The sequence below is a fragment of the Labeo rohita genome, chromosome 14 (genome assembly GCF_022985175.1).
Source record: "Labeo rohita strain BAU-BD-2019 chromosome 14, IGBB_LRoh.1.0, whole genome shotgun sequence".
Lineage (NCBI taxonomy): Eukaryota > Metazoa > Chordata > Actinopteri > Cypriniformes > Cyprinidae > Labeo > Labeo rohita.
The window spans coordinates 11,263,929-11,288,351 of NC_066882.1; the positions used below are offsets into that span (position 1 = coordinate 11,263,929).

A 24,423-nucleotide genomic window follows, 5' to 3' on the forward strand; every position below is an offset into this window, starting at 1 on the left:
CTGTTTATCTGCCTCACTATTCAGCGCCAATCCCGCCATGCATGTCCTTTCACTGGTTAAGGTTAGGGTAAGGTGTGGGGTAGGTTTAGGGGTTAGCATTTAGGAAATCAACACTGTGATTGACACATCCAATAAAATCTTTCAAATCAGCTGTGGGGCGGAGTTTGCGCTGAAGTGGATTGAAAGTGGGGGGGATTGCGCATGCATGGCATGGTCCTGTCTGTCAAAGAGAGGAAGCCACGCCCTATTTTGGAGCGCCCACTCTGTTTTGGAGTTCCCGACCCCATGTGGAGATCTCCAGGCTGCAGTTATACCCATCTTAATTCAGGAGCTTAATCTCTTTCTCTCTCTGTCTCTTTCCGTCCGTCAGTCTGCCTAAAAACCTGTGGCTTGTGCGCATCGTGGCCGCACCACCTCGGATGTTCATTATTTTCTAAGAATTAAAAGGCCCATCATTAAATATTCCTTACTTAAACCATGATAATTGTACTCTTATTAAATAACACGAGTAATTTTACACATATTAAACCAATAAATACAAATATTTACTTACGAAATTTGTATTTTGAGAAAATTACAAAACTTTGTGGAGAAGAATCACCAACACGGCTGACGAACGTCAGTTTGCAATGGTCTTCACCAGATCTTGCGATATTGTTATTGAATTGGTTCAACACATTTTTTTAACTTGAGAGGACAAATACACTAGTTCAATCAACTTACAAACTACTTAATTAAAACTTAAAATGTTAAGTTTAATGAACAAATGCAAAATATATTTTACAGTTTAGGCTTTGTTATTATAGCTTTTATTATAGCTTGTATAGTTTTTTTTAGTTTTAGTGAAATGCTTTTTTATATTAATTAAAATAATATTATTATTATTTTTATTTTATTTTATTTTTATTTTTTTTTTTGGAGTAGCAGCAGTCTGAGGTTTCTAAAGACGTGTTTTTATTTGTGTCTATTAATATATAGTTTATGGAACATAACATCTGACGTAGAAAAAAACTGCAGTGAAACCAGATGGAAAAATGATAAGGCGTTCAAATCATAAGGCCTTTATCAAGTTATATACAGTGGTCTAAGACAAGACAGATGTCCTTTTATAGCCTGCCTCCATGTGGTGCGAGTAAAAATAACAGAGCTGTAGATACAATACTTTGATTGATTGAATGATTGATTTATATATTTTTATTTATTTATTGAAATTAACACTTATGATGCATTAAACTGTTTAAAAATGACACTGAACACTGGATTAATGGCTGCTGAAAATTACTGACAGAAATACATTTTTAATTTATATAAATATGGAAAACAGTTCTTTTAAATTGCAATAATATTTCACAATATTACTATATTTTTCATCAAAATAATTGCAGCCATGGTGAGCATAAGAGTCAAAAACATAAATAAAAAGCCCCTGACCCCAAACCTTCGAACTTCTGTGTTCTAAATAATTGATTTTTGTGTGTGTTTGTGTTACTGAAACAACAAAGTGACTTCATGAAAATACATATCTAAAGCTTTCGAGTCTATATAAAGAAATTATCATATACAACATCAGCTGCAAATAAGGTTTTCTAATTTGATCTTTACGTGAAATTACTTTGTGTCTTTAGTCAAAAATAAAATCAATAGATTTAATTCTTTCCACACAAAGGTAAACCAACAAAACATTTTAGACTGTGTGTGAGGTGAATAATTCCAACATGATACACAGAATTTTAAGAACAACAACAACCATAGAGTATTTATTAACAAGTACACCAGTGTAGTTTATTTACGCAAGCAGTTTGTCCCTACAGATCAGAAAAGCCACTGTCAAGCGGTTGGCACATTTATGTACAAAACAAATTAATGGTACAGCTTGCTACTAAGCATTCTTTAGTGAGAGTACAAAAAAAGACTAGTATACGAGGACAGAGAGAGTGAGCCAGAGTAAGAAGAGAGAGAGAGAGAGAGAGAGAGAGAGAGAGAGAGGTGAGGGTTCAGAGAAAGCATTAAGTTAGGGGCTCAACAAGCAATAGTAATAGAAAGGTGAGAGGAGGACTCAGAGGAGTTAGAGAGATCACCACAAAGTAAACAGGCACAAATCAAACACTACCATCGAAGAGTAGGAGTTTCAGCGCAATGTATTCAGCATAGGATTCAAATTACTGCACATTATGAGGAAGGGGATGACCCAGCAAGACAGTCGCATATAACAAACTCATAAAAAGATGAAATGAAAAGTGTTTTCTTGCTTTTTTTCTGACTTTTTTTTTTCATTATTATTATTATCATCATTATTATTGTATTTTTTTGAACCAGTAAAAACGATTACCATTAAATGCATGACCATGCCACAAATAACACTTAGGTTCACAGTCTTTACCTAACATTACAGGGCCGGAACCCCAATGCACTTACACCGAGAAAGAGCTCACAAAATGGTCAAATAAGTGCACGAAACTAGCTCTTAGAAACACTGACAGAACATGACTTGCCAGGCATTAAAAGAATGAGAAGACATTTCCATCGGTCCAATATAATAATGACTTGTTAGCAAGACAACGAGTAACTGTCAATAGTATAAGCTCTTTAAATATTTGTTTTCGTCGTAATATTCCCCTTTGGAAAGAAAAAGCCCACCGAAAGAAAGTGATATAGCTGTCACTAAACATTACCGTGTCACCTGGATTTTGCTTCTCCTCCGTCTTTTTCTTGGGTTTTTAGAAGAACGCCCTCCCTCCGCCCACCATATCCTGTCATGGAATGTGTTTTTCAATCTAATACGAATTCACCTGAAGTTTAAGTGCTAACGTACAGTACATACATTTACAGAATGACTATGTACAAAAGCTAAAAAGCAAAAAACGTCAAATAAAAACCCTGTGTCTATATCTAGCTGTGTAGCAAAATAAAAAAGAGGGGGTCATAACGCTGTAGGCTTGTGCATGTGTCGCTTGCTTCCAGTAAAGGGAGAGTTGCATTGTTGCTGAAAAGGGGGTCGTTGACACTGTAGTTAGATTTAAAATATGCTTCATCCCCACCTAAAAGTGGTTTGAAAGTTCCTCTCCCTCTCAGAGAAGTTACAAAGCCACCTACTGGCACGATGCGGTCTGCAAACTGGACTGGCACAGCAAGCAAATAATAACCATTTTTGTCATTTTGTAATCATCTTGATAAGCTATGCAATGACATCTGTAGAAAAATAATAAATAAACACTTTATGGTACATCTGTTATATTTTAATTTTGTTTTTTGTCTTTTCTGTCTCAGTTTTTTTGAGTTTTCTTTTACCAAAATAATGCAGAATGATCAAGCCATCTGCTGGTTTCGGGCTTCATACTTTTTGATGATTAAAAAAAAGGAGAGAAATACAGGGAGAGAGAGAGAGAGAGAGAGAGAGCGAGAGAGAGAGAGATTTTTTTTTACCAAAATTTTTTCATGCTTTTAAGTCCTTGTTAATGAGACCTTAAGAGACAGACACACGAAAAATGTGCTTTTTTTTTACCCCAATAACCGACCCTCTACATAAAAATGATTCATAAGTAATGTACTGATACTAAAATGTGTTTAAAAAGAGAAATATATTCAAAAATTGTAATATGTGGTGGAAAAAAGAAACAAAGGAACCAGCACAATCTCTTAAAAAAAATGAAATACAATAATGTGGAAAAAAACTACAACACTACTGCTAGCACTAATAATAATAATAATAATAATCATAATAATAATAATAATGTTTGTGCGAGAGGTAATGGGTTGGCCATGGGGTTGGTCATACGACACACCACCTGGACTGCACCAGTGCCAAAACTCCCTTCAACAGGAAGTGAAAGCACTGAGGGTCCTCTCGCCCTCACTGCTGCTTCCTGTCTTATGTGTAGGCATTGAGCCGTTCCTTGGAGCGTGTAGAGTGGATGTCATGCAGCTCCTGCTCCTCCTTGGACTTGCAGTCTTCGTATTTCTGCATTTTACACGCATCCTTCACATAGGCCCAGTTGGCAGACAGTACCATCAAGTAGTGGATCTGAAACAACAACATATAATATTAAATAGCGGCAACAGAGAATCAACAAAACCTTTGCATTTTTTTTTACATATTTATTATTCAAATAAAATTTGGAATTTTATATATAAAAAAAACCGTCAGACTGTATTTAGACAAGAATTTACTGTTCTTTTATTGTACTGTAATCTTATTCTTATTTTGAAAACAATTAACTTTTCTAAATTGTTTTTTACATTGTAATTCTTATTTTTGAATTAATGGATTAATAGATTAAGATATGATTTAATTTATATGTTAATCTATAACAAAATAAGAAAATGTGCACAAACACACATACACACACACATACACACACAGTACCAAAAAAACCTTCTTAGAAGATTTTAAAGTCCTTTTTATATTGATTTCCTTTTTATAAAGAATTCTCTTATGCTCATCAAGGCTGCATTTACTTGACCAAAAATACAGAAAAAAATTATATTGTGAAATATTATTAAAGTTTAAAATAATGGTTTCATATTTTAATATATTTTAAAATATAATTTATTCCTCTGATGCAACGCTGAATTTTCATCAGCCACTCCAGTCTTCAGTGTCACATGATCCTTCAGAAATTTTTCTAATATGCTGATTTATTACTTTTATTGTCAATGTTAGCACAGTTGTGTTGTTTAATCACTGGAATTTTTTTTTAGTATTCTTTGATGAATAAAGAAAAAAAAAGTAAAAAAAGATTTGCTATCACTTTTTTAATCAATTTAACACATCATTGTTGAATAAAAGTATTATTTCTATAATAAAAAAAGGAAAAAAATTCTGATCACAAACTTCTAAGGTAATTTATATTTTTACAAAATATTTCTATTTTAAATAAATGCTACTCTTTTTAACTTTTTATTTATTAAAGACTAAAAACATCCAACAAAATATTAAGCAGCACAACTGTTATCAACATTGATAATAAATTAGCATATTAGAATGATTTCTGAGGGATCATGTGACACTGAGGACTGGAGTAATGATGCTAAAAATTCTGCTTTGCATCACAGGAATAAATTACAGTTTGAAATGTATTCACATAGAAAACAGTTATTTTACATTGAAATAATATTTCACAATTTCTACTATTTTTCTGCATTTTGATCAAATAGTCTTGATGAGGCTTCTTTCCAAAAAAAATGCAAAATCGTAACTATTTCAAATTTTTTGACTAGTAGTGTATGTGTGTGTATACATACATTAACATTTTTGTTAATTAATTTTGAATAAGAAAGACAGATCTGAAAATTGACAGCAGACTGTGATGACGCATGTTTGTCACTCTAAAATTAGCGATGACACCAGCAGGAGGCAGCATTGTAAAGCAGCCAGACTCCTCTCATACGTGCGCTGGCAGCCTGCCTTGCTTAGGAGGAAATTCTACAGTAGACTTCAAATATGCACAAAAACACCTTGATGAAGGCCCTAGTTTCTATTACATAACCTAGCAAAGGTGTGAACAAAAAACGGTGTATAATAGGTTATTTCACACCACATGAAATCAAACCGTGTGAAGCAATAAGCAGCTGCAGGCTTAATTTTATCTTAAATTATATACATATTAAAAAAATGTTTAAGAGTGAATTATTGTCCTGTATAAGAGCACACACTATATGTTGTTTACTTCAATGCATCATTATGCAAATCAGATTGACATTATGCATGCTTATTTGAATAGGGCCACACCCTGATTTTCTCCTCCTGACAAAAGAAAAGGCGTAGTTATTATTACCCTTCCCAGGACGCATTGTGTTTAACAATCAGTTAAATTTGCTCGTTCCACAGCAGGGGACGGAAAAGCTCTTTCTATAATTTGCTACATCATCCCAGACTAACAACCACATTCTCTTTTTCAGAAAATGGTTCCTTGCAAATTACTGAGCGCTGCTTGCTACAAGCTCTAGGGCCTTTCTTCTCCCAGTTTCCATGACAACAAAACGACATGCCCAGCGTCTCTCCGTGAACGTGAGAGAGATGAAGAGAGAGAGTGAGAGAGAAAGGAAAACAAAAACAGGCACAAAGATAAAAGAAGGATGTTAAATAACGACAAAGAAAAGCCAATAACAGAGAGCTGACAATGCCCCCAATGCTCAATTTTTTTTCCTCCCAGAATGCCCTAGGAAAGCAGTGACAGTGATTCATGACTTTAGTTTAGACCCACATAAAGGAACAGAAGCAGGTGATGTCATTCTGTTGGCATCATCATCACCAAAATAACACATTGTTGCCAATTTAAAAGAGGGAAATTCAAATTTGTTCACCTCACAATTTGAATATAATACAATATAATATTATATAATATACTATAATTTCCACAAAAAGAGATGGAGCTAATTTAGTTGCTTTTTAATAGCATTTACATACTTTGGTATGATGCACACTTCACCATTAAAGTAATCAAGATCTCAAACTCCATCTCTGCATATTGTTGTGAGTTTGTGTCTGTTATAACGTTCATCTGCTATTTCATCAGATTTGTAAGGCACATAGTAAAGATTAAATGGACAACTGAATTAAATGTTTGGTCAATATTAAACAAGAATAAGATTGCACAGTAAAGTATAAAAACAATTGTCAGGCTGTTGGCACCCTCTGCAGTCATTTTTTTAAATAATGTCTAATGTACATTAGCTCTTTTGTTTTTAACACATTGTGTATTTTTACAGTTTTGCTCAATAAAGCCATATGATTACTTGCTTTTGATACTTTATTTAAACCTATTATTATTGCCTAATTGCTATTATATATGCATTTTAAGTTAGGTCTATTTATATTACTAAACAATAATCATAATTATCAGATTACTTGAATAATCGTTAGAATAATCGATCAGTTACGTGATTACCAAAATAATCGTTAGTGACAACCCTAGTCTGAACTAAGTAAATAAATATATGTGATGCAAAAAAATAATTATACGATTACTCGATTAATCGTCAGAATAATCAACCGATTATGACAGCCCTAGTCTGAACTAGGTAAATAAATATATGCGATCTGAAAAATAATTAGAATTATATCATTAAACAATTAATCATGAGAATGATCGGCAGATTACTCGATTACCAAAATAATTGCTAATGACAGCCCTAGTCTGAACGAAGTAAATAAATATATGTGATGTGGGAAAAATGTATACGATTACTCGATTAATCATCAGAATAATCAACCAATTACTCGATTACTAAAATATTGGTTAGTGACGGCCCTAGACTGAACAAAGTAAATAAATTTATGTGATGTGAGAAAAAAAAAAAAAGAAGAAATATATATTTACCCGATTAATCGTCAGTAAAATCAACCAATTACTCGATTACCAAAATAATCTCAATTACTAAAATATTGGTTAGTGGCAGCCTTAGTCTGAACTAAGTAAATAAATATATGTGATGTGGAAAAAAATATATAATTATATAATTATATGATTACTAGATTAATCATTAGAATAGTCGTCTGATTACTCGATTAGCAAAATAATCATTAGTGAAAGCCCTAGACTGAACTAAGTAAATAAATATATGTGATGCGGGGTGGGGGGGTAGGGTTGTCAAAAGGTACCGAGTTCGGTACTTTCGGTACTGAAATTTTAAAAACGTCCATTTCCCGCTCACATTTGAGCGCTGTTGAGCCGATTTTTAAACATCGCTGATTGGCCATAGTGTTCACGCGCTCAACAGACATGACTGTGATTGGCTACAATGATAAGCGATTCACGCTCCTCACCGAGCGCTCACATATAAGCACAACCAGAGCGTTTTAAAGCCGCGTCTGTCAGCGGATCAGTCTATATGCAGATGTATTAGGGATCCGCTGACACACATGGCTTTAAAACGCTCTGGTTGTGCTTATATGTGAGCGCTCGGTGAGGAGCGTGAATCGCTTATCATTGTAGCCAATCACAGTCATGTCTGTTGAGCGCGTGAACACTATGGCCAATCAGCGATGTTTAAAAATCTGCTCAACAGCGCTCAAATGTGAGCGGGAAATGGACGTTTTTAAAATTTCAGTACCGAAAGTACCGAACTCGGTACCTTTTGACAACCCTAGGGGGGGGGTGTGTGTGGAAGAATACAATTACTCGATTAATCGTCAGAATAATCAACCGATTATTCGATAACTGAAATAATCGTCAGTGACGGCCCTAGACTGAACAAAGTAAATAAATATATGTGATGTGAAAAAAAAAAAGAATTATACGATTACCCGGTTAATCGTCAGTAAAATCGACCGATTACTCGATTACCAAAATAATTGTTAGTGACAGCCTTAGTCTGAACTAAGTAAATAAATGTATGCAATGTGGAAAAAAATACATATAATTATATGATTACTTGATTAATCATCAGAATAGTCGTCCGATTACTCGATTACAAAAATAATCGTTAGTGGCAGCACTAGTCTGAACTAAGTAAATAAATATATGCAATGCAGAGAAAAATATATAATTATACAATTACTTGAATAATCATCAGAATAATTGACAGATTACTCGATTACCAAAATAATTGTTAATGACAGCCCTAGTCTGAACTAAGTAAATAAATATATGCGATCTGAAAAATAATTATAATTATATGATTAAACAATTAATCATGAGAATAATCTGCAGATTACTCGATTACCAAAATAATCGATAGTGGCAGCCTTAGTCTGAACTAAGTAAATAAATATATGTGATGTGGGAAAAATATCTACGATCACTCGATTAATCGTCAGAATAATCAACCGATTACTCGAATACTAAAATAATCGTTAGTGACAGCCCTAGACTGAACAAAGTAAATAACTATGTGACATGAACAAAAAAATAGAATTATACGATTACCTGATTAATCGTCAGTAAAATCAACCGATTATGACAGCCCTAGTCTGAACTAGGTAAATAAATATATGCGATCTGAAAAATAATTAGAATTATATGATTAAACAATTAATCATGAGAATAATCGTCCGATTACTCGATTACCAAAATAACCGTTAGTGACAGCCCTAGTCTGAACTAAGTAAATAAATATATGCAATGCAGAATTTTTTTAATTATATGATTACTCAAGTAATCATCAGAATAATTGACCGATTACACGATTACCAAATTAACTGTTAATTGTAATTGCAAGTTTAATGCAAGTTTAGTCTGAACTAAGTACACTTTTATTATATTAGTCAAATCTTACCATGGCAATGACTGCTGCTCCAGCCCCAGCCAGCGCACACACAAACAGATGGAAAGTCATATCCAGCTTTCAGGGAAAAAAAAAAATATTAAGAGAGAAATGAGACTTGGATTGTTTTTGACTGTGGAAATGATCTATACAATCATTTGAAAACACTGGACATTAGTGTACCTGTCTATATTTTAAACAGATGTTTACTCACCTCATTTGATTCACACATTTTGTAGAACTTCTCTGATCCTGCACATACAGTCTTCTCCTCTCCAATGGGCACAACACCTAAAATGAATAGTTTTTCTTATCCCTCAAGAACAATCTGTGTTTTTAGGGTATATGAGGTTATGGAAATTACACTTTTAAAATGGATAACTACCAGTAAGAAAGAACAAAATTACATCAACAAAAACCACATCACCCACAGATTATAAAACATACCAAACTGGCGCGGGTCAAGACATAAACTTGCTCCCTCCAGAATGGTTGTGTTTTGGCAAATGGTCCAGATGTTGAAATACATGAAGACAGGCAAAGAGGTGAAAGCTGTCACGCCCAGCCAAGCCAACATGAAGATGTACGTCAGCATGATGAACTGAAGAAAAAGACAGTTTAAGACTAATATCCAATTTACAAAAGCGTTAAAAAAATGAATTACAATAACCACACAATATATTTCATGTTTCGCTTGGCACAAATGAGAAGAGAATAACTTGCAGAGCTCACTATGTACCGTAATTTTTATAGCCCATAAACGGATGCCATCTTTATGTGCGGCAGTTACTCTTAGTGGCTTTGCCGTTGCCCTTTTCTAAATTACAATGGATGAAGCTCTCCCAGCGATTTCTCACCCATGCACTGACGCAGCGTCCACAGGTGGTGATCTTGAAGTCTCCATACAGGTCCTTGATGGCCCCACTGGTAAAGAAGCCTTCGACCATCAGAAGAATGCCATACACGAAGAATGCAGAGGCAATGCCATAGATCACATACTTGATAATGTCAATGCTGTGGAAAGTAGAGGACATAAAGTCAATTATTATATGAATATACTTATATAAAGTCAATACATATTCATACATTTCTAACTTATTTAAATGCACTGCAAAAACATTTTTAGGTATCACTGAAATCTCAATATATCTCATATACAGTATATATGCCCTCATCTACACATGCATTATTTCAGTAACACTTTACAATATGGTTCATTAGTTAACATGAACTAAAAATGAACAATACTTCTACAGCATTTATTAATCTTAGTTAATGTTAATTTCAATATTTACTAATGCATTACAAAAAAAATCAAAAGTTGTGCATGTTAACATTAGTTAATGCACTGTAAACTAACATGAACAAACAATGAATGACTGTATTTTCATTAACTAACATTAACAAAGATTAATAAATACTGTAATAAATGTATTGGTCATTGTTTATTCATGTTAGTTAGATTAAACTAACATTAACAACTGGAACCTTATTATTTCTGTAGTTAATACACAAATATCAGTTTAATTTTTTACTGAAAATGTTCAGGTAAAAACATACTAGTTTGAATTTTTATATTTTTTTTGATGACAGTAAAAAAAATCAAAATGATCAAACAATTGACTCAATTTTATATTATTATTTAACAGTGACATTATTTAACCTATTCACGTTTGTTTTACCCCTAACTTTTTTAAAGGGTCATTGTTAGAAAACCATAATAATTAGATAACTTGTTTTAATTTACATGCATAAACAACCTCCTAACAAGCAAAAACATATAACAGCATTTGCAAAAGGTTTTTTTTTCTAATGTATGTACTTATTTATTTGCTATTTTGCTTCTCTAGTAAATCTATTTAGTTTAAAGGATGTTTAGATATTTTTGCTGCATACCAACAAAGAATAAATACATTAATTATTTATTTATGTATTTATTTATTTATTTATTTTGCAGTGTGGCAAACAAAATGTATATAATGTATAAAATCTATATAATTTGTATGTATATAATATTCACATTCGTTTTACTCCTAACTTTTTTAATGGGTCATTGTTATAAAACCATAATAATTAGATAACATTGCAAACACAAGAACCTAACAAGCAACAAACACTTAACACCATTTGTAAAAGTTTTATATATATATATATATATATTTAATGCTATTTAGATCATTTTGCTGCATACCAACCAAAAATAAATAAATAAATAAAAATAATCACTGTTTGTTTGCAATGTGGCAAACAAAATATATATAATGTATTAAGAGTGTATACTTTGTATGTATGTATGTAAATAAAAGGTAATAAAAAATAAACAGTTTTTGGAATTTAAAAGGAATGCATAATGTACAGTGAAAAAAATGTAAACTGACATTCCCAGAATTCCCTGCATTACATTTCACATTTGATGTTTTTTTTTTCATTGAAATAACTATGCTTCTTTTTTAGTTTTTACCTATCAGTTACGTTCATTAGGGTTGTATATTACATCTAATGTTTATTTGCATTACATTAGTGTGCACCTATATATGTTATGTACATGTATATATACATATATATATATATATATATATATATATATATATATATATGCATTTTCAGTTTGTGGAAAAGCTGTTTGTGATGAGCTTTGGTTCATATTTTTGCAAAGTTCATAGTATTGCAAAGGTACTAAACATATTTCAGAACTTTAAAGGGGTCATTGGATTGTTTGAACATTAATGTGTGTTGGCAGTGTATGTACACATCTACCCTATAATGATAAAAATCCATGCAGTGGTTTTTAATTAATCTGTAAAAATAATATCCCCTTTTTCAAATCGAGCCATTCTCAGATGTCACACCAACAAAGGCTGCTCCCACGATAGTTGATTGACATGAGCGTCTTACCTCAGACCCGCCTTAAATCAGCTGTAACAGTCCGACCTCCATTGTTTCGATGCCGGAGCAGGGATGTAAGTTAGACAAGAATATCTCCGACTGAGCGATTGAGGTGTTGTTGGATGTAATAAAGAACATTTACTCCAGACATCTGAGCCGCTGAAGATGCAGTGGATTACGTTTGTTTGTGAAGGGAATGCGCCTCCCGATCTATATATATCCGTCTATGTTCACGCGAATCATTTGTGATCCAGCTTCACTTACAGCAGAAGTGAGTATAATAGTTTTTTTTTATGAATCTTTGCGATCGTCTTTCCTAATAGCGTGCTAGTTAGCATGTTTAGCAGCTAAATGCGGCTAAAGTAAACAGGCTCGTCTCTCCACTTGACAAGGTAAAAAGGGTGTTGTTTTACACAACCACTGAGAATTTTTAACCAAAGTATATTATATACTTTTCATTAAGACCCTAAGGAATAATTTCAACTTGTGGAAAATGGGCATCCGATGACCCCTTTAATAGGTTGGTATATTAACATTATATCATTATAAGTAATGAAATACCATTTTTAAATGTAAATTTAAGTTAAATCCGTAAAACCTAGAACGTTGCTATCGTATTTTTTACGGTAAAATTCTGGGAACGACAGCTGACAGTTTTTAGCCGTAAATTTGACAAATCTTTATTTACAGTGATGAAAAACTACCGTGAGAAATGTGTGGTTCAATATGCTGCTGACACTTACATCGTAAACACATCCAGACCATCTCCAGGTCCCCTGATCACCTCAAAGTAGTTCTGGAGGATGGTGACCGTTCCAGAAAGAGCTTCATGTCCACATCCACAGAAGAGCGCCACTCCAGCATACAGCAGGATGGTGGCAATCAGGGACGGATAAGGGATTCCTCCTAGACACTTCAGACAACACTCCATACATCCTAAAAGAGCAGGAACAAAAAAGAGGTCCTGTTATTCATCTCTGGGGAAAACAAGATGCTTTTTAATCATCAAGATCTTTGTGTGTCTGTGTTTAATTCTATTGATTATATTTGTTTTTGTGGTTTAGGTTTTTCTGCATCTATTACGTTTAATTTCAGCGGTCGTCTGTCATTTAACAAAGCAGTATTCTTGCACAGAAAGCAAAAGCTAGAGTAAGTAGTCTTCTGTGCTCTTCTTAGTGTCTAGCTGCCTGACAAGACTAACAAGTACCCAGACGGTTGGAAGTAAATCTCCAATCCATTCACACTGAGGATCCAGTGGGGTCCAGTTGATTCTCTGTGTGTGTGTGTGTGTATTTGTTACTCTCCAATGATGTGCAAAATTGTCCCTGCGGCAGACTATTTTAAATTCTCCCCTTGGCATCATATATCAGAGTGAATCATAACAGTATGATTCATGAATAACAAAATGGACGGTAGGATGCGAGGATGGACTTTGACACTTAGTCATATGATTAAGTTTTCCAAATGATTGCTTTCATGTTTCATTCCAAAGTTTCATTACTCTAAGCTTAGATTTCACATCTCTACAACAGATGAGACAAGTGCATTAAGTTTAAAAGAAAACAAACTTGCAGTCAAGTTAATTACACTTCATTGTCTATGTAAGTGTTTGATACTTTCTATAGCATACTTAGTACTCACTTTTCTGTTAAAAAATGCATTGAACGAAATGTTTTAAATTGATTGTAAAAAGTGACAGCTGTAGTTTCCTGAAAATTACAGTACATATTTAGAAATACATATTTAGCCAACCATATATGTGACCCAGGGCCACAAAACCATCATAAGGGTATTTTTATTTTTTTTTAATTGAGATTTATACATCATCTGAAAGCTGAATAAATTCCCGTTGATGTATGGCTTGTTAGGATAGGATATCCTAATATTTGGTCAAGATGCAACTATTTGAGAATCTGGAATCTGAGGGTGCAAATAAATCTGAGGGTGCAAATAAATTTGTCCAAATGAAGTTCTTAGCAATGCATATTACTAATCAGAAATGAAGTTTTAATACATTTACAATAGATAATTTTGACCCATACAATGTATTGTTGGCTATTGCTACAAATATACCAGTGTTACTTATGACTGGTTTTGTGGTCCAGGGTCACATATATTTTTTTTTTTTTTTTTTTTTTTTTTTCAGATAATCATATTTCACATTAATATTAACATAACAGATATTTTAGATTTCTTAATACATTTATAGATTTTTTTACATAAATTAAAATGTACATTATTTTGCCAAAAAAAGTCATATTAAATCAGCATATATTTTCAGCATAAATTATAATATAGCTTCTATGTTATGCATATAAAAACTGGCATGAAAAATATAATTACTGTTTTTAAAATGACTATATTTTACAGTAAATTCACATGCATTGTCTTTTTCTTTTTTTTTTAATTATAGCATTTATCACCTACAGTTAATTAACTGGTAGCATTTCTACATAATCATTCCAAACTGGAAAATCTGGAATGTGATGGTGCAAATAAATTAAAATATTGAGAAAATCACCTTTAAATTTGTCCAAATTAAGTTCTTAGCAATGCATATTACTAATCAGAAATTAAGTTTCGATACATTTACGGTAGGAAATTTACAAAATATCTTCATGGAACACTAATAACCTAATGATTTTTGGCATAAAAGAAAAATGGACAAATCTGACCCATACAATGTATTGTTGGATATTGCTAGAAATATACCAGTGCTACTTATGACTGGTTTTGTGGTCCAGGGTCACATATATTTTTTTTTTTTTTTTTTTTTTTTTTTTTTTTACAAATAGTCATATTTCACATTAATGTTAACATAACATATATTTTATATTTCTAAATATATATATATATATATATATATATATATCCATTAATTAAAATGCACATTATTTTGAATATATTTTCATCAATCAAAATATTTTCAGCATAAATTCTAATATAGTTTCTATGTTATGCATATAAAAAACAATATAATTACTGTTTTTAAAATTACTATATTTTACAGTAAATTTACATGCATTGTCTTTTTTTTATTTTTTTTTTTTTACATTATAGCATTTATCACTTACAGTTAATTATCTGGTAGCATTTCTACATAATCGTTCCAAACTGCATTTTCTCCAGTGTGGGCAGTTTGGCATTTGTATTTCCTGAGGAAGAATAAACTTTGATTTCAGCTCACATATGTTCCCACTCAGTGTTTGTTTGCCAGTCCTTATAAAACGAGTGCAGGAACTTGCATGATTTACACTGTGAAGAGTTACGAGTATGGTTCAGTTGAGGCTATTGCTCCCATTTCAGGCCTTTGAATGTGAATTATTGAAAACTGTCAAACACCGCTATGGTAATGATGCTGTAATGAACCTCAGTCCTGGCTTTACAGTGGCTCTGGAAAGGAATCAACCTGTTGCTATAGCAACTGCTGTGGATTGCAAGGAGTGAGAATATAGACAGGATCTGATTCTTTGTAGTACTTGATAGAACTATAGGTTCTATGCTATGTTCAGCATTAAAAAAATAATAAATAAAAAATATATATATATATATATATATATATATATATATATATATATATATATATATATAGTTCTATTAAAAATGTTACTTTTAAGCTTTTTAAAAATACTGCATTTTAAATAATATTTTTATATTTTATTTCAAGTATTACTATAATTACAAATAATAAATGTTTATATTCCTCTCATTTTACATAACAGTATTAGCATTTACACGATACTACTTGGCCCTTTGATCCTGTTATGAGATTCTTCGCACTGTTGATAGCACTGCATGACTCCTGGTTGGCTAAAAGTAATTACATATTCTGAACCCACCACAAATTGCATTACCTCACAATGCTGCCTTATATTTATCACTCAAGGGTGTTAGACCATGAAATGGCATTAGAAATGAATGCAGATCACACACTTTGTTAATACAGGGCATTGAAACATATTTACAATACAGATTCTCACAGGATAGCCTCACTGGCAACATTCACAACTGATCACATGCAGACAAAACATTGCAATCTCATGCTCTTATATAGTGCAGCCAAAGCCAGAAACGGTTTACTGTACCAGTGCAACTCTGTGTTATGAAAGAATCCAAATTTCAGTCCAAGATACTAAACTAAACCATTCCGATCTTGAATATTAATGGCTAATGTTCACCTGCCAACTACTGGCTCAAAAAGCATGTTTTTAGAGGAAACAAAACCTCCTTTTGATTTGTTTTTATAACGATACCATCGGAGACATCCAAATTAATGTATTAAACTAAGATTATTTTATTAGCTTCTTTTATTATTGGATAAAAACTTCAGATTCACTGATATGCTTAAATGTAATGTAATCACATACACATTTTAACATTAACAGTATGAGGAGCAAATCTGATTTTTCATTCATTAATAAAATATACAAATACAGATATAAACAATTAAACTAAACAAAAATTTCTAGATTAACTTTATTTCAATTTAAAACTACAAATTAAAAAAATTGTGTGTGTGTGGTGTATATATACATATATAATTAGTCATTTTAAAATGAATTAAAATTAATCTAGAAAATTTAGTTTAGTTTAATTGTTTATATCTGTATTTGTTTTATTAATCTATAAAATAATCAATAATAGTAATAATAGTATTATTGCATTTTAATTAGTTTTTTAAAATAAAATAATAAACAAAATAATAATTATATGAAGCGTTAAACAGAAATTAATTATATAAAATCTAAATATATACGTGTAAATTGTAAAAGTAGATCTATATAGAAGTAAATCAAAATATATAGTTATTATTCTGAATATATAAATGTAAATCAGAATATATAGTTACAAGCCTGAATATACATGCGAATTAAAACATAAAAATGTAAATCATGAATATACAGAAGTAAATCTGAATATATTGTTTTAAGTATTGTTTTTATAAATGTAAATTGTGAATATGTACTTACAACTCTAAATATATATGTGAACACTGCAATATATATATATATATATATATATAAAACTGAACATATAAATGCAAATCATTAATATAGGTATAGAAGTCTGAATATATAGTTAGAATTTTGAATAAATAGACTTAAATCCGAAAAATATAGTTTAAATATATAAATGTAAATTGTGCATATACAGTTCTGACTATTATTCTGACTATATAACTCTGACTATATTGCTGTCAAATTATTAATCGTGATTCATCGCATTCAAAATAAAAGGTTTTGTTTATATAATATATGTGTTTACTGTGCATATTTATTGTGTATATATAAATACACACACACATGCATGTATATGTTTAAGAAATTTTTTTTTATATATTAAGATATATAATATTCATATATATATATATATATATATATATATATATATTAAAATTATATGATTGTAAATATAAATGCAAATATTTTCTATATATGTATTATGTAAATATGTATTTATATATACCTAATAAACAGTATACAAACATATATTATGTGAACAAAAACTTATTTTAATCGTTTCACAGCACTACTTTTTTATGAAAAGAGTATGCTTATGTATCCTGTACGTGTATTAAAGCAGATATTGTACTATATTAATTATTGCAATTATTGCTTTTCAGTCTTACAACTACATATTCTGAATTACATTTATATATTCAGAATTATAACTATATATTCAGATTTGCCTCTATATATTCACAGTGCAAGTGTCTGCGGAGCGCATAGCATAGATTCATTTAGTTCAAATGGAAATCTACATATTTTAATATATTTATAGTGTATGTGATAAATCATGTCAGTGCAAAAATGAGCACAATTTATTTACACAGCACTTTTATTATATTTTACATAAAAACTTATACATATTGCATTGGCAGTTAACTGAAATAAGAAATTTAAGTTTAAGAATTTAGAAATATTTAAGTTAAAGTACTAAAACTAAAGCTGGAATAAAGTAAAATTAAAGCAAAACATTTTTAAAACGACTAAAGAACATAAAGATAATAAAAAATCAGATATCGTTTTCAGATGTTAAACCAAAAATGATGCACACAAAAGACAGGCCTAACACTAACAATATAAACAAAAGCACTATCCCAAAGGGTCCTGTAATAATAGAGCAATCGCTGCTCCCACCCTGTCGCCCCCACACCTCCCCCCATGTCCCTCGATCACCCCACCCAACCCCAACGCCCATCTGTCAGTCTGACAGCCACAGTGCCACTCCCGCCTCGCCTCGCCTCGCCCCACCCCCAACCTCCAATTAATCCCCACGACTGTGGGGTCACCGCGAACCAGTGGTCACCCTAATATCCAGACACGTTCTGAGGGGAAACGTTCTCACAGGAATCTCAAAGACCGCTCAACAAAAGGCTGTAGTCGCTAACGCTAATCCGCACCACAGAAGGGAGACGGAGAAAGGGAGAGTGAAGGGATTGCGACAGTGGGAGTCAGAGAGACAGGCAGATGGAGAGGAAAACAGATGCGAGCGTAGTGAAATTATTTTTATTAAAACATTTTTAACCACTCTCCATTCATAACCAGCTCAAACGGGGCCCTCTTCGGCCTTTGTTTTAATAACAATCAAAAGGATTTGAATAATTTGTCAATTTAAAGTGATTAGCATTTCATTACCGTTCTTTCCGTCCACATAAAAAGAATTCAAATTCAATTGAACTCAATGGCATCAAGTGGCTACATGAGGGGCGCTGTGTGTCTCTATCGCCAGGCCGGGCCCCTCCCTGAAAGCGCGCGGGTTTTCATCACCGCACGTCTACGCGCCGAATCTGCGCATGTTTAATCAACCAGCAGGGTTGCCATGGCGATGGAGGTGCGGGCCCTGAGAATGGGCCGGGCCTGTGCGCGCACCATGACCCACTTACAGCGCCGTGTGTCAACACATTCAGCGGCAAACGGGCTGAATGGGAGACACATTTACAAGGATTACAGGGGGGAAAACACAGTCCAGCACCCAACGCAGCAGGGACGGCCAAGACTACATGACTTCATCCAGCCCTGATGCTGCTGCTGGGGCTGCGAGAAGATTCTCGCACTTCCCACATCTTCCACAAAACCCTCCCTCAGTGCAAAGGAACCCATTTAGACTCCTTAGTCTAAGACTCCTGTTTGTTCGCATCTAGATTTGAAATATACCAACTGTGTAGAAAATGGCATTTGTGTAAACTACTCTACACTCGAAGGAAAATCTGTGAAAATATTTCACAGGTTTTTAGCCTTACGCTCTTACAAATGAAGGTTCCAAAAGGGTGTTTTTGCAGTGATGCCATAGAAGAACCAATTTTGGTTCCCCAAAGAACCTTTTAAGATCATTTTAAAAATCTAAAGAACCTTATTCGAGCATAAAGAATCTTTTCTGCATTTGAAAGGTTCTATGGATGTTTAAGTTTCTTCATACACTTTTAAAAATAATGGTTCTTTATTGGCATCAGTGGTTTTATGAAGAACCTTGAACATCCATGGAACCTTTCAAATGCAGAAAAGCTTCTTTATACTTGAAAAAGGTTCTTTAGATTTTTAAAATGTTCTTTAAAATGGTTCTTTTAGGAACTGGTCATTGAAAGGTTCTTTGGGGAACCAAAAACGGCTCTTCTATGGCATCACTGCAAAAACACCCGTTTGGAACCTTTATTTTTAAGTGTAGAACCATTGATTCCACTTATATTTAAGAGTGTATTTTTGAATTGGATTGCATTGTGTTTTAGGGTTAAACGAAATGTCTAAACCTAACGGAAAACTATCTGGAGAACCTTCATGTTCCATTCTCTATTCTCATGGTCATTTGCCCTGTTTGAAACAATTAGTGAAAACAATAGTGCACAGAATCCACTTTCTATTAATAGCAATGATTCAGTTTTGAGGACAATTAGTTAAACTTCAGTGTCCCTGAGAGGTTTGACTCAAGTATGGGAACAATAGGAGTGTCCACATTGGAGAGTTGCCTTTGGATCAAACAAGGCTGTGTATATATATATATAAAAAAAAAAAACAGGAAGGAAATGGGGTTGCCAGATAACTTGCATCCCACTGAGGTATAGAATTCAATCACACTTTCATTTCCAAACACTGCAGTTTAAAACAATGTGGTGCTTTACAGATCTTTATAGTAAGGATCAAAACAAACAAATGCTTTTAATCCTAGAGTAATGCATCAGCCAATCACAGTTCGCATTGGATATTAATAATGAAACGGGTTTGTTACATGCTGAGATGCTAAAAATAGTACAGGAGGCATAACAACATGCAACGCTGTGTACAAAAATCTCTTATAAGAGAGTGTGTTTACATGCACAGTGTAACAGAATATTAGAAACTGACTCAAAACATCTGCAAGAAAACTTTAACTTAAGGTTTTAAAATTACCCATTGTGCGCAGAAGACATGGGCATTGAATTGGCAGGCAAAACACCTGTGAGGTAATGGGCTAAAATCTGTGCTAAACTTTATTCGATAGAAAACACACGTGCAAATGCCCTCACACTATCATTATATAACAGCATGCAGTGCTGAACGCTCACTTTATGAATGCCTCTTATCAAAATCTTATCAGTGGATAATGTTACACAGTCAGTACGGACTGATAAGAGCCCATCTAGCAGACTGAACTCAGTCAACAGTAGCAATGACAGAAATTTGCAGGAAAAAGCCATAAATAAAAGATGAGGAGTGGGATGGTATCTGTGTGTGTTAACGGCCTAATGTCCTCTAATCCAATAATCATGAGAGGTAATGAAATGTTCATTCTCCCATGAGGCCGCTTAGTTCCCCACTCCAACTATTGTGCAGAGGCAGGGTCAGCACAACGGTCAGTGCACGTCTGTGAATACTACAGCTGATTATGAGACTTGTGGCTTTCTGTCATGGAGTTCAGAACTTGTGTTGCAGTTGTTGTAGCATTAGTATGTGTTTGGTCAAATGGCATTGAATTAGGGAATTACCCATTATATCTTCTTTATATATATATATATATATATATATATATATTTATCATACATCAGATTTCCACTGATGTATGGTTTGTAAGAATAGAACAATACTCGGCTGAGATTCAACTATTTGAAAATTTGAAATCTGAGGGTGCAAAAACAAAATATTGAGAAACTCGCCTTTAAAGTTGTCCAAATTAAGTTCTGAGCAATGCATATTACTAATCAAAAATTAGATTTTGATATATTTATGGTAGGAAATGTACAAAATATCTTCCTGGAACATGATCTTTACTTAAAATTTTGGCCCATGCTACTTATGACTGGTTTTGTGGTCAAATTGTAATTCCTATAGCTCAAACAGAGCAGCATAATGCTAACAACACCAAGGTAATGGATTTGACTTATAAAAAGCAACTTGTAAAAACCAGTGAACCTCAAATGCAAAGTCACTTTGCAAGAAAGTCCAGTCAAATGCATAATGCACAATACCATTAAAATACAAACAAACTAATAGTTATCACCTTACTTACCCAGTTGATTGATTACATTACAAACAGTCAGTTTCAAAATTCTTATTTTTGTTGACAAGTTTTTACATAGGGATTTTTGGGTATTTAATTTTTGTCACTCCATAATTCAGAAAACACTTAGAACAGACAGAAAACACTATATTTTCAAAATTTTGAGGGGAATAAAATGTTGTATATAATCAAGCAAATTATATATGAACAAATCTCTCTGTAAAAACCTTAAGGATATAGATAGGAATAAAAATGTAAAGTTTGGTGTGTGCAAGTGCTACTGAAGTAGAGATTTATGGCTCAGTGCAGGAGGAAAAATAATAATTTTGAGAAAATGGCCTTTACAAATATGTATATATACAGATATATACAAATACTGTAATTGAAATCGATTGACACAAATAGATAAAGTGCTATAAAAGAAACACTTAACAGTGTTTTTGGATGTTTTCTTTCCACTAGTCTGAAAAACCAAAAAGCCCAAAATCTCAAACTTGACAGGTGCATGAAAAAACTGTGTTTTTGCCTGCAGTGTCTCCCCTTAAGAATATTTATGGATTTATGAACTATAAAATGTTCATCAGTCAATCTTGCAGTAAGTTTTGGGATTCCCAGGTTCCAACAGAAATTTCACTTAGTACATATGAAAATATATTTCATCAGGTGCATAAGCAATGCAAACCAACTTAAATAAATAAATACTAACAGGTTTTATGTGTTTGTGATTTTCAAATCAAATTACTAGATGCAGCCAGTCATAGCATCTACTGGTTCAACTAATCAATTAAACAATAAATACTCTCATAAAACACCAAAACACCCTAGCGGGTTGAGCATAAATTAGTGAACCTCTCATATTTCATGTGTTAAATATCACACAAGCCCACTGACAGTCAAAGCACAGCAGACCTGACATGGCTGCTATCATCACACCGCTTTAGAAGGGAGGAGGGGAAAATCGCCGAAATATAAAGAGCCGTCATAGACAGAGCGAGAAGAGAGAGTTCCGAAGGCTGGCGTTTCGATTATTTTTATTCCCTTTCTATCAGCTCCTCTCCATGCAGTCTTGCAAATATTTTCTCTACAGACCAGACCACACTATAGAAATATAGCGATTTCCACCCTGTGCTCAAAACCTCAGCCCCTGCAAATGGTGGTATTATAAATAGCAAGCTCCCTCTCACACAAAGCAAACAAATGCTCCTGCACACACATGAAAGAGCAAGCCAAGAAAATGAAAGGGGGGAAACAATGGCTGAATTAGAAGACTATTTAAATGTCCACTGCATGCAGATTCGGTTCTCCCGTCTGTCTCAGCCTCCCTCAGACAGACTGACAGAAATGCGCGGCAAACAAAGACAGACCCATCAGATTGTTCACACGCACGCTCACACGCTCACACGGGATCCATCCCCTGCACACACCCCTCTGAAATCACTGTCCTATTGAAAATCTAACCATTTGTTTTTGTTTTCATTTTTTTTTAAGAATGCAAGCATCTTGCTGAGCCATGTTATTTTCATATATTTCAAAATCGCACTGCATCATAGTGTTTGCATGAAATACATCAACGGTGAATTCATAAAAAATTTGAATTGAAAACAGTTTCTTGCTGCACTGAAAAAAAAAAATAATAATAATGACCTATAATCTGTTAGTTTTCATAACCTTGTTTTATAATCCACAAGATCAGAGACAATGAAAAGCAGTGAGGGATTAGGCACAAAGGTAAACAACACACTCGAAAAGATGGATGGGAAAACAACAGAGAGATAAAAACATTCCATTACCCTTCTGGGTCTGTCCCTCATCCATGTCCTCCTCCATATTGCCTTGTCCTCTGATTTCGGGGGTCTCTACAGCGGTGACCAGTGTTGCGCCTGTGGGTTTAAAGTCCGCTTCTTAAACGCCTTCCCTTGCTTGCTTACCACAATAGAGGCTGAGGCTGGTTCTCAGTGCACAAGTCTCTCTCTCTCTCTCTCTCTCTCTCCCCCTCTCTCACTCCCTCCTCCCTCTCCTCACTCTTTCGCTCCTGCTACTACCCTGTTCCTCACAGAGGAGAGCTGCTGTCAACACCGATTTTTTTCAGTTGACTTCTCTTGTGTGAGGAGGTTCAGTGTGGCATCTCAGCACAGGCTTGTGCAAACCAGTGAGTGTTAAGACATTCAGATCTCTGTATACATCTATATGTGTTTATACGAGATAACACAAGCTCAAGAGTGGGATACAGAAACAACAAATCCACAACCACCCAAAACATGGAGCGGCACACTGGGTGAACAGAGAGAGGTGGGTTTTTAGGGGAGTCGAGCACCAAGCCAGTAAAAGCCTCCTCTGTACACCCCTCCTCTAAAAGAATGGTTAATGCTGGTTACATCTCTGCTGCATTAAACTTGAGATAAAAACAAGAAATCATCAATTCATATAGATTTTTTTCTAAAATATTGTTAATCTTCATCACTCAAAATTTGAAGGAATATTAGCTGGAGGTATACCACTGTTCTACTCACATATTTGACAAAATATCCAACGCATTTTGACAAAAAAACTTTATTTTGTGGAAAACACAAAAATCAGAGAATTAGAGAACAGTGACCACTGTAGCACGAAAGAAGATTACAACTAAAATTTTGGAGGTTTATAGCATGTCTGAATTTAGTAGGAAGTGAAAAGGCCCTTGCTTTGAATGACTTCAGCACATCACTAGTTTCTCACACAGCGCTTGTGCACAGTAAAAAACAACTTAAAAAAAAGTTGTTTCAACTTAAAAAAGTACGTGTTTGTGCTGTCTTAAAATTTAAAGTTCAGTTGTACTACATGAAAATGTGGATATTTGAGTTGAGTAAACTTAAAATTTTAAGT

At 33.4% G+C, this 24,423-nt stretch overlaps 1 protein-coding gene across 1 annotated transcript; it reads right to left on the reverse strand.

Annotated features, from left to right (window-relative positions):
* Nucleotides 1-1,754: 1,754 nt before the first annotated feature.
* On the reverse strand, nt 1,755-23,771 carry gpm6aa (glycoprotein M6Aa). The gene is made up of 7 exons (XM_051127653.1): nt 23,352-23,771; nt 12,834-13,026; nt 10,062-10,218; nt 9,652-9,805; nt 9,419-9,495; nt 9,217-9,282; nt 1,755-4,021 (listed from the first exon to the last, which is right to left on the reverse strand). The coding sequence occupies exons 1-7, from the start codon at nt 23,386-23,388 to the stop codon at nt 3,869-3,871; spliced, it is 837 nt and encodes a 278-aa protein (XP_050983610.1). The 5' UTR covers nt 23,389-23,771; the 3' UTR covers nt 1,755-3,868.
* Nucleotides 23,772-24,423: the final 652 nt, after the last annotated feature.

Bases quoted from the DNA above. Each gene is read 5' to 3' on its own strand.
- gpm6aa (XM_051127653.1), bottom strand. From the start codon at position 23,388: ATGGAGGAGGACATGGATGAGGGACAGACCCAGAAGG. The intron at 13,027-23,351 runs GTAATGGAATGT...CTGCTCTTTTAG, and splicing joins TGAGGGACAGACCCAGAAGG to GATGTATGGAGTGTTGTCTG. The intron at 9,806-10,061 runs GTGAGAAATCGC...CTTTTTCTTCAG, and splicing joins GACGCTGCGTCAGTGCATGG to TTCATCATGCTGACGTACAT.